This window comes from Aristolochia californica, unplaced genomic scaffold, assembly GCF_029961685.1.
Source record: "Aristolochia californica isolate CCGP_79_NKW_82.1479 unplaced genomic scaffold, dmAriCali1.0.hap1 SCAF_6, whole genome shotgun sequence".
Lineage (NCBI taxonomy): Eukaryota > Viridiplantae > Streptophyta > Magnoliopsida > Piperales > Aristolochiaceae > Aristolochia > Aristolochia californica.
In genome coordinates, this window is record NW_027182257.1 from 16,007,277 (window position 1) to 16,023,196 (window position 15,920).

At 37.0% G+C, this 15,920-nt stretch overlaps 1 protein-coding gene, 3 non-coding genes and 1 pseudogene across 4 annotated transcripts; 4 read left to right on the forward strand and 1 right to left on the reverse strand.

The window, feature by feature from the left end:
* Nucleotides 1–222: 222 nt before the first annotated feature.
* Nucleotides 223–2,679, reverse strand: LOC137935267 (uncharacterized mitochondrial protein AtMg00860-like). The gene is made up of 2 exons (XM_068779953.1): nt 2,483–2,679; nt 223–652 (listed from the first exon to the last, which is right to left on the reverse strand). Exons 1-2 carry the CDS (start codon nt 2,677–2,679, stop codon nt 223–225), a joined length of 627 nt encoding a protein of 208 aa, XP_068636054.1.
* A 5,836-nt stretch (nt 2,680–8,515) lies between these two features.
* Nucleotides 8,516–9,038, forward strand: LOC137935268 (large ribosomal subunit protein uL29z-like; annotated as a pseudogene).
* Nucleotides 9,039–9,771: 733 nt separating this feature from the next.
* On the forward strand, nt 9,772–9,849 carry LOC137935567 (small nucleolar RNA Z199). Its single transcript, XR_011109268.1, has one exon. It is a non-coding gene; the product is annotated as a small nucleolar RNA Z199 (small nucleolar RNA).
* A 290-nt stretch (nt 9,850–10,139) lies between these two features.
* Nucleotides 10,140–10,219, forward strand: LOC137935569 (small nucleolar RNA U54). Its single transcript, XR_011109270.1, has one exon. It is a non-coding gene; the product is annotated as a small nucleolar RNA U54 (small nucleolar RNA).
* Nucleotides 10,220–10,282: 63 nt separating this feature from the next.
* LOC137935570 (small nucleolar RNA R64/Z200 family) lies at nt 10,283–10,385 on the forward strand. Its single transcript, XR_011109271.1, has one exon. It is a non-coding gene; the product is annotated as a small nucleolar RNA R64/Z200 family (small nucleolar RNA).
* The last annotated feature ends 5,535 nt before the right edge of the window (nt 10,386–15,920 follow it).

Here is a 15,920-nt window from a genome sequence, read left to right on the forward strand (position 1 = left end):
AAGGTAGTGATACGTTGCTCCAATAAATATTTCAAATTGCAGTGGTCTATCCGAATCACGAAGTGTCGACCCCAAAGATAGGGCTACCAATGCTGAATGGGTTTGGCTAATCCGATAAGTTCTCTTTCATAAGCAGCTAATTTGTGATGGTACGAGGCGAGGTGCCTGCTGAAATATGCAATGGGATGGCCCTGTTGTTGAAAGACTGCGCCAATGCCCCCCTCAGGAAGCATCACATTCAATAACAAACGGTTCTTCAAAATTGGGGAGTTGGAGAACCGGGGCAGAGGCTAAGGCATGTTTCAACTGCTCAAAGGATGATGCCGATAAGTTTGACCATTTAAAGGTGTTACGCGTAAGTAATCTGTTGAGCGGAGCCATGATCTGGCCATAGACGCGAATGAACTTCCGGTAATACCCGGCCAGGCCTAAAAATCCCCGTAAAGCAGTGACAGAATGTGGAGTAGGCCAGTCAACCACTGCCTGTATTTTGCTACTGTCTACCTTAACACCAGAGGCTGAGATGACATGACCCAGATAAGCTACTTCTGAGGTACCCAAAGAGCATTTGGATTGGTTGAAAAACAAGTGATGGGAACGCATGAGGTCAAATACCTGGTGCAAATGCTGAATATGGTCTTCCCAGTTCTTGCTATAAATCAAAATATCATCAAAGAATACCATAACATATTTCCATAATAGAGGGCGAAAGACCTCGTTCATCAGGGCCTGAAACGTGGAAGGGGCGTTGGAGAGCCCAAATGGCATGACTAAGAACTCAAAATGGCCATGATGCGTGCGGAAGGTAGTTTTCTCCACATCTTCAGCGTGTACCCGAATCTAGTGGTACCCGGATTTCAAATCCAGCTTAGTAAATAATTCAGCCACTTGCAATTCATCTAATAGTTCAACTACATTGGCATTAGAAATTTATCCTTAACTGTATGAGCATTGAGTTCTCTGTAGTCAACACAAAATCGCCATGAGTTGTCATGTTTTTTTTTACCAACAACACTGGGGAAGAAAATGGAGACCGGCTGGGCTGAATAATGCCTTGTGCTACATAAGCTGACATTGGCGCTCTATCTCATCTTTCTGAAAATAGGGGTAGCAGTATGGGCGCACCACTACAGGCTCTGTGCCTAACTTTAAACTTATCCGATGATCACAATTTTGGATCAGTGGGAGCGCTGCTGGCTCCTGAAATAATTCAACAAATTCTGTAAGGAGGGAGTTTAACTTACAACTATCGGAGTCCATGGTTTGGATATTCTAGAGAGAGCAAGGTAACGGAGCATGAGTCCCATGAAGAGTGAGTTGCTGCTAGTCTTGTGTAAAACTCATAGTGAGGGACTTGAAATCCCATAAAATTGGACCCAGCTGCTGCAGCCATTTAATACCCAACACCAAGTCAAATCTAGCGAGTGGAATGACTAAGAAGTCCGTCACAAATGTGTTTCCTTCAATATCAAAAGGTACCACTGGACAAACTCCAGCACTGGAAATCTTAGCCCCATTGGCTAGCGAGACCGAAATGCCAGTGTTTTGCTGAATCGATAAGCCGAGTTGTTGTGCTACTCGTTGGCAAATAAAGTTGTGGGTACTGCCTGAATCCACTAAGACCAGCAACTGTAGGTGTTGAAGGCCAGCTCAGACCTGCATGGTGCTTGTGTTGTGCAGCCCTGTCATAGCATGGAGGAAAATAGTTGGTTCGTCCATCTCAGGCTCGTCAACTTCATCCAACGGTGGGGTCTCCTCGGAATCATCCACCTCTAACCAAAACAGGTGTTTGCATATGTGACCCTATGTGTATGTCTCATCACAATTATAACAAAGGTTTTTGGCTCTCCTCTGTTCCATCTCTGATTTAGAAAGGCGACGAAAGTATTGTGGCGGGGTTGCCTTGGGTGGTTCGGATATGTGAGAAGGATTGTTGCCTTGGTGGGTGGAGCACCAGTGGTTACCCGGCCTAGCCAAGGAGGCCTACACCCAAGGGACTCTTTCAAGACCCGTTGTTTAGCATCCAAAGTACGGGAAAGATTCATGGCATGTGCTAGGTCTAGTGGGTCATGTAATTCCACTTCCAGACGTAGGGCCTCTACTAAGCCAGCAGTAAATAAATGAACATACTGAGTCAGACACACATACCTCTGGCTCGTGCTTGCCGTTCTGAAATAGTTTTTTATAAACCTCTATGGAACCCGTTTGTTTGAGGTTGACCAAATCTCCCAGAGGGTTACTTCGGGCTGGTGGACCAAACCTCAACATGCAATAACCTTTATAAATCTCCCAATCATAAATAGGATGCTCAGAATGAAATTGATGGTACCACAGCTACGTTTCATCGAGCATGTGGAATGCAGCTAAAGGAACCCTATCCTCAGGTTGGGTTCTTTGATTCCAAAAGAATTGGTCACATTGGTGCAACCATATCAGAGGGTCTGAGGACCCATCATAAGTGGGAAAGTCGAGTTTGGTATACCTGGGCACGGTGAAGTGGTTGTTGTCATGAGGCCGTACTGGAATAGGATGCACTGGACGTAGAGGAGCCATTGGTGGTGGTGGGGAAGGGGGATGGTGATTGGAATGCCTATTGGAACTGCTCGGAAGGGCAATGTCCCACGCCATGTACTCTCCCATACGAAGAGTGAATTGATTAAAAGCATCCCGAAGCTCCATTACTTATGTTCGAACAGTGGCGATGGAATTCTAGGATTCCATTCGGACATCCTCAATAAGATTGCGCATATCATTCGGAGAAGATGAATCGCCGACGGTCGTCCTGTCTAATACCACATTTTTTAAGCTCCCTAGCCATGGATCGAGTCACCCAGCGATCTCCTCTGGCTCCCAAAGTGTAATTCATTTTGAGGGTTTTGGGATTTTTCGAACGGCCTATGATTAGAGAGAGAGTGAGATCAAGCTTTTAAGAAAGCTTGCACCTTGGACCTCGTTAGAGAGAGAATCCGATCTCAGACTTTAGGCTAATGATCAATGCTTACCCTTCATTTCAGAACCCGTTGTCCATATAAGAGGATTAGGGTTGACGCACACTAGCTAAGGCCAAACAAAGGGCCACTAATTTGAAGGAAATTACATCTAAACCTGCTAATTGCAAAAACCCAAAAATTACATAATTTAACCCCTGCGTCTACTAGTTACTCTAGATGTTATGGAGTCCATAACAAGTTTCTTATACATGTCAGACAAAATCTTCATCATCCCGTTGTGGTTTCTCCGACACCACGTTGTGAGCAACGTTCTTCAATAGTGTTAACCTGACTACTTCCAATACTTGTCCATCAAGGAGATTCCACTCATCATCTTTCATACCTTCTGGTTTCATGTCCAGAAGTGGTGCGTGCAGCTTTTTATTGTATAGATAATCTTCTATCTACATCCTCCAAAACGCAAAATCCATACCATCGAACTTGTTGATTCCAAGTGTCCATCTTTCTCTACCAGCCATTTCTCTCAATCATGAACCAAAGCTCTAATACCACTTGTTAGGAATTAGATGCCCTAATTCCAAACTAACGAGAGGAAAATAAACGTAGAAGAAAGGAAAAACACAAGCACGAAGAAACACAAAAGATTTATATAGGTTCACCTCAAGGTGAGACTACGTCTTATCTTCCACCACAGCAGTAATCCACTATAAAGATGAAAAAGTTTACAAGAGAAATCATACGCACTTACAGGTGTTTTCTCTAACCTGTCTCAGGTTGAAACTCAAGATGTTCTTCACCCAAAAATATAAAGAGAAAATTAGGGCAACTTGATTACAAGTGTAAAATCTCCAAACTACCCTTAATAAAATAGTAGTCAATATATTGTTGATCCGCGTACCAACTCAGCGTAGGGCATTAATTAGGCTTCACAACTTAATAAATTCAAAGCAATGTGCAAGTTTTGAAGAAGATGTAGATATATGTAAATATCAAAGGTTTATGGGAAAGTTTATTTACCTCAATGTGACCAGACAGGATATATCATATGCAGTAAGTGTGCTAAGTCAGTATATGCACTAACCACAACTTACCCATTGGAAAACCTTGGAGAGGATACTGAGATATTTAAAAGGGAGCTCCAGGGAAAGGGTTTCTCTATAAGAATCATGGCCACTTCAACATAGAAGAATTTTCGGTTGAATAGTAGGTTGGAGCACTTAATGACAGGAAGTCTACTTCAAGGTATTGTACCTTAGTTGGAGGTAACCTAGTTACATGGAGAAGTAAAAAGTAAAATGTTATTGCAAGGTCTAGTGCAGAAATAGAATATAGAGTTATGGCCCACATGGTTAGTGAGCTTTTATGGATTAGATCCCTTCTTATTGATTTAGGATTCTTTAAAGAAGCTTCTATGGAATTATATTGTGACAACCAGGCGACTATTCATATCACTTCAAATCTTGTCTTCACATTGAGGTAGACTACCACTTTATATGGGAGAAATTTTAGGTTGGTATCTTATCTCTCATACATGTTTTATCACAAGGGGGTGGCAGACATTCTTATGAAACCAATCATATTCAAGATTTTAACCAATATATGCGGCGAACCGAGTAGCTACGATGGTTTTTCCCCAGTTTTGAGGGGGAGTGTTGGAAGACATCTCAAAGTGGCTTCAAATTAAATACCTCCCCCACGTCAAGGAGGTGGCAAATGAGGTAATTAAAAGTCTTTTCATATGAATGGCTCAAGGGTGTAACTAAAGAAGATGATGTATGTCTACTTATTGATTGTGCCCTAAGGGCATTGTAGTCATTGTAAACCTCTTTCCATAACTATAAATAGATGCTCAAGGCATGGGGTAGATCATTAAGTCTCCCCTCTTCTCTCTCAAATTCGTCCTTAGAAATTTTTTCTCTCCCAAGCTCTCTGTCTATCCATCTCTTTAGCCGAGTTATCTCTTCTTTCTCTCTTCTCCTTTCTTCTCCTCCTTTTCTTCCTCTCCTCTTTCATTACCTTGATCGAGGACCTTGTCATGGGATCCTAAATTCAGCAACCAAAAGTTATGATCAATCATACGGAAGTATGCCAATGAGGGACACAATGCGTGAGTTATAATGCACATATCATTGATCGATCATACATGGTTTTGCATAGCTAGTAGGATCATTGCGTGATCGATTAGTCTAGGTGGACTAATTGGTCAACTTAAAATGTCAAATATACCAAATAGACATTGATCTGTCATTGGATCGATCAATATGCCTAAAGCCTAACTAAAATATAGTCGTTACACACAGTTGATCGATCATACCTTTACATTTATCGACCATTGAGTTGTTAATTTTTTTGCAACAGCCAAATAATGGCTAGTTTGGCTTGGGGAAACTATAAATTGTTAGGAATTAGACGCCCTAATTCCAAACTAACAAGAGCAATAATAATAATCGCGGAAGAAAGGAAAAACAAGCACGAGAACAAACAAGATTTATACAGGTTCGCCACAAGGTGAGACTACGTTTTGTCTTCCACAGCTGTAGTTATCCACTATAAAGATGAAATAGTTTACAAGAGAAATTGCATACACTTATAGGTGTTTTTCTCCAACCTCTCTAGAAGGCCACAACTCAAGCTCCTTCTCCAATGATGATAAGCCCTATTAGTGGTGCCCCAAATATAAAGTGAAAACCAGGGCAACTGCTTTACAAGAGTGAATTTCTCAAACTGCCCTTAATGAAACAACAATTAATATATCAGGGACCTTTCAGGGGCTTCGCCCCCGAACCCCGGGGAGTAAGGCTCCCCGCCCCCCTTCCAAACCACACAACGACCTTACCACGAAGGTCAATCTGCGTACCATCTTAGTGTAAGGCGTTGATTAGGCTCCGCAACTTAAATATAATTATCTCACCAAGCATGCCTTAGAGAATTTGCTAAGAATTTATTGGCAAATCTACACTGTTTAAAGCATTCATCATTTGAATTTCATTTCAAAGTTAATTTTTCAAATTTGGTCTTTGAACTTCATTCAATGAAGTTCCAAATACATTTCTACTCTTGCTTCAGAGTTGGAGACTTGGAGATTCCAAAGGAAAAGGTTGTCCTTCCACCAAATACAAAGGGTGTTAGCTTTTCTTCTTGTGTAATTTTTGCATTTATATTCATAGGTTAATCTAGGACTTTAGTTGTAACTAGATGATCTTGCTAGAGTTAGAATCTAGATAAATCTCAGGGGAGATTATTGTAATCATTTATTTGAGCATACACGTGGCTTAAAAAGAGAGTCGTGAAATCTTTTTTGTAAATTCCTACAAATAGAGCTATTTAGTGGAATTTCCTAAGCAACGGTTCTTGGGCGATGAATACCATTAAGGGAACAACGATAACAAAACATCTTTGTTTTGATTGTGGTGTGTGTCTATTTTATTTTATAATTGATTTAATTTTCAAATAAGCACCCCTTCCCCCTTGAGAAGCTACCTAAGCGAATAAGTCGATCAACTTAATCAATTGATCAATCATTGTACCCCAAACAATTGATCATTAATGGAAAAAACCTACTTAAAATAGGGTTTGGACTTCATTTAAACAAACCATTCTCACCCCTAAATCCCTTTGAAGCTCCAAAAATCCTTTCCAAACCCTTCTCTCTCATTTTCATGGCCTATTGTGCACGTTTTTTTTTTTTTATTTGGATTGATTTAGAGTGTTCTAAGATATGTAAAAATAAAGCAGTCTATTACTATCTAAGGAATTAGGTTAAATGTCAAATAATTGAGACCCTGGGATCCAGATATCTCCACACTCAAACTAAAAACAAAAATTCAAACCCTTGTAATTTGAGAAAAAATTATGATTCAATTGATTTATGGGGAGTAACCAATACAAATTGGTTATGAGGATTAAAAGCTTCAAATAACTTTACCTTGTCAACCAAGCTTGAAATAGGTTCTTGTCAAATTAAGCCAACCTAGAAAATTAAACATTCTATATTAATTAAATTGTGTATAGCACTTGGTTTCACCTCAGTTGAGGATTGAAACTTTAAGCTCAGACCTATAAAAACGTACCAAAACATATTTTTTAAAGTTCAAATGACATCGTCTAATAAAATTTTTATTCACCAGCATTTTTACCAATGGAACATAGTTTTTTTATCCGTAAAGTATGCATTTTTTGCTGATGGACTAAACAACCTTTGCCATTAGCATTTTTAATGTATGTCGTTGGAAATGATTTTTGCTTATTGAAATTTTGACTCATGCATATGAAAATTATGTTTGCTGGTTCTTGCTAATAGAATCTCTACTGATGAAAAATTTGGTTGACAATTTTTTTTATAGTGTTAAATAAACATTTTTTTTGGTTTAACCCTTGTTATCAAACTAGGAAATCTGAATTCTCCCCTTCCCTATCTGTAATATCTACAAATGGGAGGAGGAGAGGATCCACAACCCCTCCTTGCAACAATGAGAGAAACAACCCTCTCTTGTGCATAGAAAAAGTGAGGGGACACTTCTGCTCTCCCCTAGCACTCAAGGCTGAGTGCCTTTAACCATTATTTTCTTAACTTTTAATATTAGTCATAGTTTCAATCGGGAAGAAATTATGTCACTTGGTCAGGTCAATAACTAGGTCAGGTTTAATAAAATTGAGTTAAATTTGTGTAGAAAAATTTTATTATGCTAATTTGATACAAATATTTAAATAATATTGAATTTTTTTCTTATTTTAATATAGATAATATACTTTAAAATTTAAACATAATGTTGGATATTTATTGTTTTTAAATTTTAGATAAGTTTTTGAAAATATGTCATATAAAATTTTAAAATCTTCTTTATATATAATCAAGTTAAAATGACTATTGATAGTATAAAATTGTCATTAAATTTAATATATACTTTTTAGATTGATTAATACTTATGTCAATTCCTACCAATGTTTCTTAATTATACTAATTACTAATACCATAACTCTATTTTTGAGAACTTTAAATAAGAATTGAAATGGTTACTCTACCTTTAGAATTATATAAGCTATAAATATTTATCCTATAATCTTATATAAATAATAGAAATCCAATAAAATAATTCTAATGCTACAATTCCATATACTCTACCACTTCCAATTAAAATTATACAATATTTACTTGTCCCTTCTCTAATAAATATTATACAATATTTGTTTGTCCCATCTAAAGCTATTCTACTATGGGATGTTATGAGCAATTCAATCAATCGCTATTTTTTTTAATTTCATTTCCTACTTTAGTACACTAATTAAAGAATTGAATTCCAATTTTAAATTAATTATTAACATACTAAATTCCCCTTAATTAAAAAATAAAAGATAAAATAACTCCTTTTATACTATGAGAGAGTGTTAGTAGAGGTAAGTTTGTGCATAAATATTTATGGTAATCAAATAAAATTTGTTGGTGTTGAGTACTATTGAATGTACCGAAACATTTGGAGTTTCATTTGTAGTGTTCATAGTGATTGTTTGGGAAAGAGGAAAGAGAAAAACTCAATCAGCCTTAATCACCATTTTCTAGTTGATTCATGGTGAGGATCAAGGTTCATGAATTTCGCACCAAGTTAAAAAGTTGAGATGCTTAACCAACTCAAGGATATGAAGGTTGAGTTCGCCTTAAATCGAGTGGGCAAGGTCATTGGTGGTGCCAACAAGAGGAAGTTTCTTTCATTGGATCTTCGTTCAAAGAAGATTCGTGCCATCAAGCGCCGCCTCACCAAGCATCAGGTGTGGCTGAGCCTGCCTGGACGATCGGGTGAAGTACGGGCCGCACGGGAGAGGGGGGTGGTTGTTATTGCTGTACTGCTCTTGCTGGGCAACACTTTCCAGTAACTTGTCGGGAATGTGCTGTCCACTGGATTTTCTTGTTAGGACAATGGTGGCATCGGCAGAGGTGGGAAGGTGACATTCTTCAAAATGAGAGGGAGAGAAGGAATTAGGCGTTGGGGAAGTCAGAGTTTGGGGTTTCGTTTGTGCGGCAAGAACATTAAGTGGGGCGGCGGGGTTGGTGGCTTGCAACATTTGAAGGTGGCAAAGACAAAGAAGGTCTAACACACTATACACGATTAAGTGATGAAGGATTAGAGCTTGGGCTTTACATGGATCTCAAGGAGATAAAAATTAGTGTAGAGCTCTGATACCACTATACTAATTGTTGTTTGTTGAACTAAACCACAATTTTTTTATTGAATTTGAAAAATATTTATAATACAGTTTTAAAATAATAATAAAAAAACACCTAAATAAAAAATGTATCATATTTTTATGCAAGACTCAACTAATTAAGCTAACCATAAATTAAAATAAATTTATACAATATTAGAACAAGTCAAAACACATCTGTTATTTATTTAATACATATTATTTTCTTTAACATTAAATGCAACATAAACTATTCAGATGGTATCTTTCATTGTTATGGAAATATATTATTATTATTATTATTATTATTATTATTATTATTATTATTATAGTTATTAATTCCCAAAAGTTCATCAAAGTGTAGCCTGTAATGGGCTTTACAATAGAGTCCAGCTGCCACCGATCTTTTTGTGACGAGGTTAGGGTTTTACAACATGGGTTAGGGTTAGTATTTGACAATTCCGCCCTCTGCAAGTAATTGCTTTAGGGTTTCTCCGTTGTGAATCTATAAAAGGACCCCAGTCGTTCAATTGCCGCGTCTCTCCTCTCTGTAGCTGAAGCTATCTGGTGGTGTTCTTATACCGTTTCTTCTTTTCTCTTTTATCCCTTCGTTTCACTCTTAGCTGGCTCGTAGGAGAGAAAAGGTCCATGTGATGAGAAATACTGCAACAATATGATCGATTAGTTTTCATGATTATTGGTATTTAAGTCTCTGATGATAGTTCTCTCCTATATTTCTTGTTCTCTACAACAAGCTTTTTGGATATTTTTAAATTTCTGTAGTTTATAGGGCTTTTGATTCCTCACGTTCTTTTTCTGCTGGAAATGACGATGAATCTATTTGGTCCGTGTTTCTGAATAAACCGTGACTGATACATCTTTACCAACATCTGATCCAACAGACCGAAATTTCTTCACTGATATTGTTAAATATTCTCGTCTATTTTCACAAATTTCAAGGATTTCAGAGTCTCTATACTAGCTATAGCTTGGCTTGTTAGGGTTTCATTTGGCTCGATGATTGCGTGCCTATCTGGCAGTATACGCTATACTGAATATTTAATTTGATGAAGCCCGAAACGATGAGAGCCATTTTTTTGTTTCAGTTACCCATTTTATTCCATTTTATTTTATAGATCAATTGCTTAATGTATTCTTCGCTAGGATGACTTGTGAAATTTTCTTTTTAGCACATGTCAGACTTCAGAGATCGGAATCCGATCGATGAGAAGACAAATTTCATAATCTGAGCGAAGTAGCCATGCTAAATTTATTTCTTCGGCCTTGCCTACTTTTCCCGTAACCGATGGCCCCGAAGTTTTATGTTTGAAATGTGATTAATTTATGCATTTTAGAGTATTTTCGAACTTTAAGATAAAAGCTCCCCTTTTGGGGGAGCTTGTCGTGTATTTACTAATACAACTTGTACAGACTGTTCATATATGAAGCTGAGACTGGTATTCATTTGACTTGCGTCCGAATCAACTGATACTCTGTCTTTCGAAGTCCAGCTCATGGAATGTTAGGACCAGGGGAGGCAAGGGGGGTTTCAATCCCTTCCCGTTTTGCAAATTGTAGAAGCAGTTTTTTTTTAATAATTATTTTTATAATAAAATAATTTTCATTTTGAGATTATTCGTGTCAATCATTATTTGACCTTTTTGTCCCGAGTTTTATTGTACTTGATCACCTCCACAGGTTTGAATGCTTGTGGATTTTTATAACATTATTTATTGAGCTTTCATGCTTATGAAAAGTTTTATATTATACAATAAGCATAATTGTCAAAATTCTTGCCAACGGACTAAAAATCTAATTTAGTCAGAACCTTATCTTTCATGTGCTTTTTACATATGATTTATTGAAGTCCATGTTCATGATTTCTTAATCCAAATGAAATAGAAACAATTTTGTACCTTCAAAAAACAGACATGAGTTAAGCATATGAAACACTTACTTTGACCTTCTTATATTATGCTTTAGTAAAATATAGTTATTGTACTCTTTCGGTATATGTGACAATATCGTGTGTAATGTATCACCATCCAGAATGTTTCTTATAAATAATGATAGCAGTACAACTCACATAAGAAAATTCATGTTCTAATTAGGGATTCTTGACATTAGAGGCTCTACATGTGTAAGTGTGTGGAAGATGGGTTCAAGCCCACATACAAAGGAGAAGGTTTATAGCCCACATAGTGGTGGCATGATGGTTAATAAAGACTCATCTCATAAAAATGGTATTATCCTAATCTTGAGGGGGAGGGTTTGGAGAAGTTCATTACCCTAATCTTTCTCCTCTTTTCTTTAAATTTGTGATTCTTCCTCTTCTCCCCATCAAACTTTTCTCTATAACTTTTCACCCTTTAATCCTCTTTTACTATAATTATACATTATGGAATCATAAGTTTTAACAAACTTCATATGATAAGCATAGGCAAAAAGGATTCAAATTTCTTCTAATCTTGTTATGGGTGTGTAGGTTTCTTCAAAATCAATACCTCCTTCTTGGTTACATTCTTTAGTAACTAACCTAGTTTTGTTTATCACAAGTTGGTTTTCATCATTAGCTTTGCTCCTTAAAACCCATTTTGTTCTTATGACTTCTTGATTTTGGGGAGTAGGTACTTGTGCAATTTCAGGAAAAATAAAAAACTTTATCGACTTATTGTAATTTGAGTAAAATGAGTTTCTATTTAAAATAAAGTAAATAAGTAGACTCCAATTACATTTACCCTTATCCCAATTACACCTAAAGTAAAAAACTAAAAGATAAGTCATAAAATAATTGAACAACTGAACATAAATAGAAGACAAACATAATTAAAACATCTTTAATCGAGACTCTTTTATGCGACCTCCTTATGTGAGATTTATGTAAGAGTCCACCACATTAATTCTTGTTACAATGTGGGACCCACCATGAGGACGTGGGACACCAGGAAGAGTTCTCACCTAAGCTAGCATAGGCTAAAATGAGTTAGAAGACTTGAAGATCAAATGAGACCCACAAAGATACCACAAGTTGGCAACCTTATTAATATGAGCTGGAAGATCATCTGGGACCCACAAGGATAAGGTCACCAGTTGGCCTCTTCCCTTATATTCACGTTATTGAATAAGAGTTCTAGTTCAACTCATATTAGACTTCTAGTAGATTGTGTTGATAAACTTATCTTAGAGAGTTAGAGTTGGAATATAATTATGAGATTGAAAGGCTAATTGTATAAGGACTCTATCTCTTCCTCTATTATAAATAGAGGTGTTGTAATTCGGAATTAATCAAGTTACACACCTCATTCTTGAGTAAATCTCTCTCTTTGCTTGGCACGCATGTCTCTTTTCTTTTTTTCTTCTCTCTACTCGAGAGCTTTTCTTCCCTTTTATTCTTTTTCTTTCTCCTTTATCTTGCTCAGAATATTGGAAAAAGGGATCATAAATTCAAAATGGTATCAGAGCATTAAATTTAGGATCCCTCATGAAAAGGAATGCTCAAAAGAAGTGATGATCAACACCACTCAAAGAAGGCTCTTTTGTGAAGGAAGATCACAAAACGTGAGATAAGTCCTTAATTTAATTTCTACATGTTACTGGTTTCCAAATTTAGACGATGGTTTAAAGATGAGTATGTGAATGTTTTTCATCTTATTATATTCTGGATAAGCATGCTTCTCCATCTAGAAGAAGCTATCAAAACAATTTTGTCGGTTTGGAAATTCTGCTAACTAAAACCAGATTGTTGGAATTTTTTTTCGTGGGAAAAAGAGTACCCCGATATAGAAGATTTTTATTGAGTCTCTTATGAGTGGTATTAGAGAAAAAAATCAGAATAATAGTTTAGCATCAATGCTAAAGTTCCACATACATCGAGTTGTTTGAAGAATACTACTTGGTGTTATTGTTACAATTTTTTTGAAGAAGGGCCTATCATGGCTGAAGAAAATATGCATATCAAAAGTGATATACTGAGAATTACCACTATACCCTTATGTGGGATATCAAATTTTATGAGTTGGTCCACATCGGTTCGGAGGTTTCTTATAACAAAAGACCTACTTGGTCACCTCACCACCCGAGGGCCACTTATTGATGAAGATGATATTTTTTATAAAAAATAGTTGAGAAATGATACCTTGGTGATTAGTTGGCTAATCAATAGCATGGAAGAACATGTCTCCAACAATGTCATTCATCTTGACCCTGTTAAACAAATATGGGAGACATGTGCTAAACTGTACTCTTGCCCTGATACTCTACGTAGACCATATGATATTCTCCAAAGGATGTTGATTACTATACAAGGATCCATGAGTACTTGATCCACTTTAGAGGTTTTCCTCAAGAGTGGAAGTTAGCTTAGCCTTCAACCACAGATATTTCTATCCAAGACAAGCAGAAGGAAACCTTAATTATTTCTATTTGCCTTGCAAATATTAAACCCCATCTTGAGATTGCCAAGAGTCAACTTCTAAGTGCTTCTCTAGTACCCAAGTTTGATGATGTCTGTGCAACACTACTCCAAATTCCAGACACTTCTTCCTCCACTACTGAAGTATCATCCGCTTTGTATTTCGATCATAGAGGACCATCATCTGACCATGGCCAAGGCTGAGGCAGAGGAAGAGGTGGAAGGACTGGTGTTGGCAGAGCAGATGGGAAAACATGTGTTGGAAGATGGGCTCAAGCCCACGAGCTCAAGACAAGAAGCCCACACGTCAAAGGAGTGGCATATGTGTAAAATATGGTACTTTCCATAAAGATAGAATAGAAGTGTAAATATGTGTTCCTTTTATGTCTTTTGTTTTATCAAGTTGTAGCCCTAAGGGTATTGTAAAACTATAAATAAAGGCATTGGCTAAGAGATAGGGCATTGAAGCACTCTCCTCTCTTTCCACAAATTCGTCCAACCTTCATTTTTCTTTTTGACGTAACCCTCTTCTCCCTTAATCCAAACTCTCTTCTTCCACGTTATTCTTCTTCTCTTCTCCTTCTCTCTTCTTCTTCTTTCTTGTTGATCTAAAGTTCCTTTCATGAGATCCTAAATTCTTCATGGTATCAGAGCAAAGAGTTTAAGATCTCTTCATGGAGTTATTATGAAATTTGTACAAGAAGTTGTAAAAGGAGTTCAGTCATAAAGAGATAAGTTCATTATCTTCTTATTTACGTTTTTTTTTGTTTCCTTTTCTTATTTACATACTCCTTTTTACTGTTTTTCTTTACTTCTTGAATTTTGAGTCACATCAAGTCAAGATAAATCTTTATATGTTGTAAAGATTTATTTCTATGACTAAATTGATGTTATAATCTTGACTCCTTATAAATCAATTACAAGAGTGATCAAGATCATTTGCTATTTGCATCTTATTAAGATTGATGGGTGAAATTCAATTACCTTTATGTAATTTGGATCGATCTCATTTGAGGTAGAATTCCAGCACATGTTGCTGTATCTTCTCCTACTTTAGGTTGCTCATGGGTTTGTGTTGTGTTGTTGGATGCCCATTACATGTTTGATGAAATGCCAACAGCTATTTACCCTTTGTAGTTCCGTTTTTTTTTAACTTCAACAATTGAATTTTTTTCTTATGTTGAAGTCTCCCATGAGTTGAAGATAAATCTCTTCCAAGTGTCTTGGTTTGTCGTTAAATCTTCTCTAAATTTTTGTCTATTGCTCGTTTGTGTTGGAGTTTGGATTAAGGCCTAATCGGTTGCATCTACTTTCTTCTTTTTGTTCTTATGAATACAAGAGAATTTGAGTGATGGCTGGATGTTATTATCACTTTCTAAAGACACAAATTTGTTGATAATTTGGTGCTTGCCCTTGTGAAAGAAATTGGTTCTTGTTCTCTTTTGTTGGTGATTGTTTTGGTCTACGGGTTCTTCAAATTACATAGAGTAATTGTTATTTGAAGAAAGCCTTTTCCCTTGACCTCCATATTTTACTTGCCTCATCATGGAGATTGGATACAATAGTAATAAGAGTGATATACTCCGTATTACTACAATTCCACTTAGAGGTCTCTCCAATTACATGAGCTGGTCACAATCAATTCGAAGGGTTCTTATTACTCGTGACCTCTTGAGCCATGTTGTTAACTTTTCTCCTCCGATTAATGATGAAGATGCGTCCTACCACAAGTGAGTTAAGGATGATAACATGGTGATAAGTTGGCTCATTAATAGCATGGAAGAGCAGGTGGCCAACAATGTGGTCCACTTGGAAACCGCCAAGAACATATGGGACACTTGTGCCAAGCTTTACTCAAGCACTGCTTCATTACAAAAAATATATGATGTCTTACAAAACATGCTACATACGAAACATGGAGATAATATTCACGAATTTTTGGCACAATTTCGCGGTCTTCTTCAAGAATGGAAACTACCTCAGCCATATTCCACTAATATTGCCGTTCAAGAACGACAAAGAGAAGCTTTGGCAGCAGCCATTTGCTTATCGAATATTAAACCATACCTTGAGGTGGCCAAAACTCAACTTCTAAGTTCTTCTGCTCTTCCATCCTTCGATGATATTAGTGCTACATTACTTAGGATACCAGATCCATCCCCTCCTTCTCCTATTGATGCTCCATCGATGATGTTCTCTGGCAATCGGGGAACATCTTTCTCATCCCGAGGACGAGGCAGAAATATGAGAGGGGCTGAAAATAGAGGTGGTAGAATGGGTCAGAATTCTTTTCGTACGGAGCCTCAACTTTGCACTTATTGTGGCCGTCAGAATCACCTTGTGGCATCATGCTGGAAACTTCATGGAAAGCCTGATTGGGC

What these genes read in the sequence shown, in the direction of transcription:
- LOC137935267 (XM_068779953.1), bottom strand. Translation starts at nt 2,679, where the DNA reads ATGGAGCTTCGGGATGCTTTTAATCAATTCACTCTTCGTATGGGAGAG. An exon ending in AACCACTTCACCGTGCCCAG is followed by an intron (nt 653 to 2,482) that starts GTATACCAAACT and finishes TTTGATTTATAG; the next exon opens with CAAGAACTGGGAAGACCATA.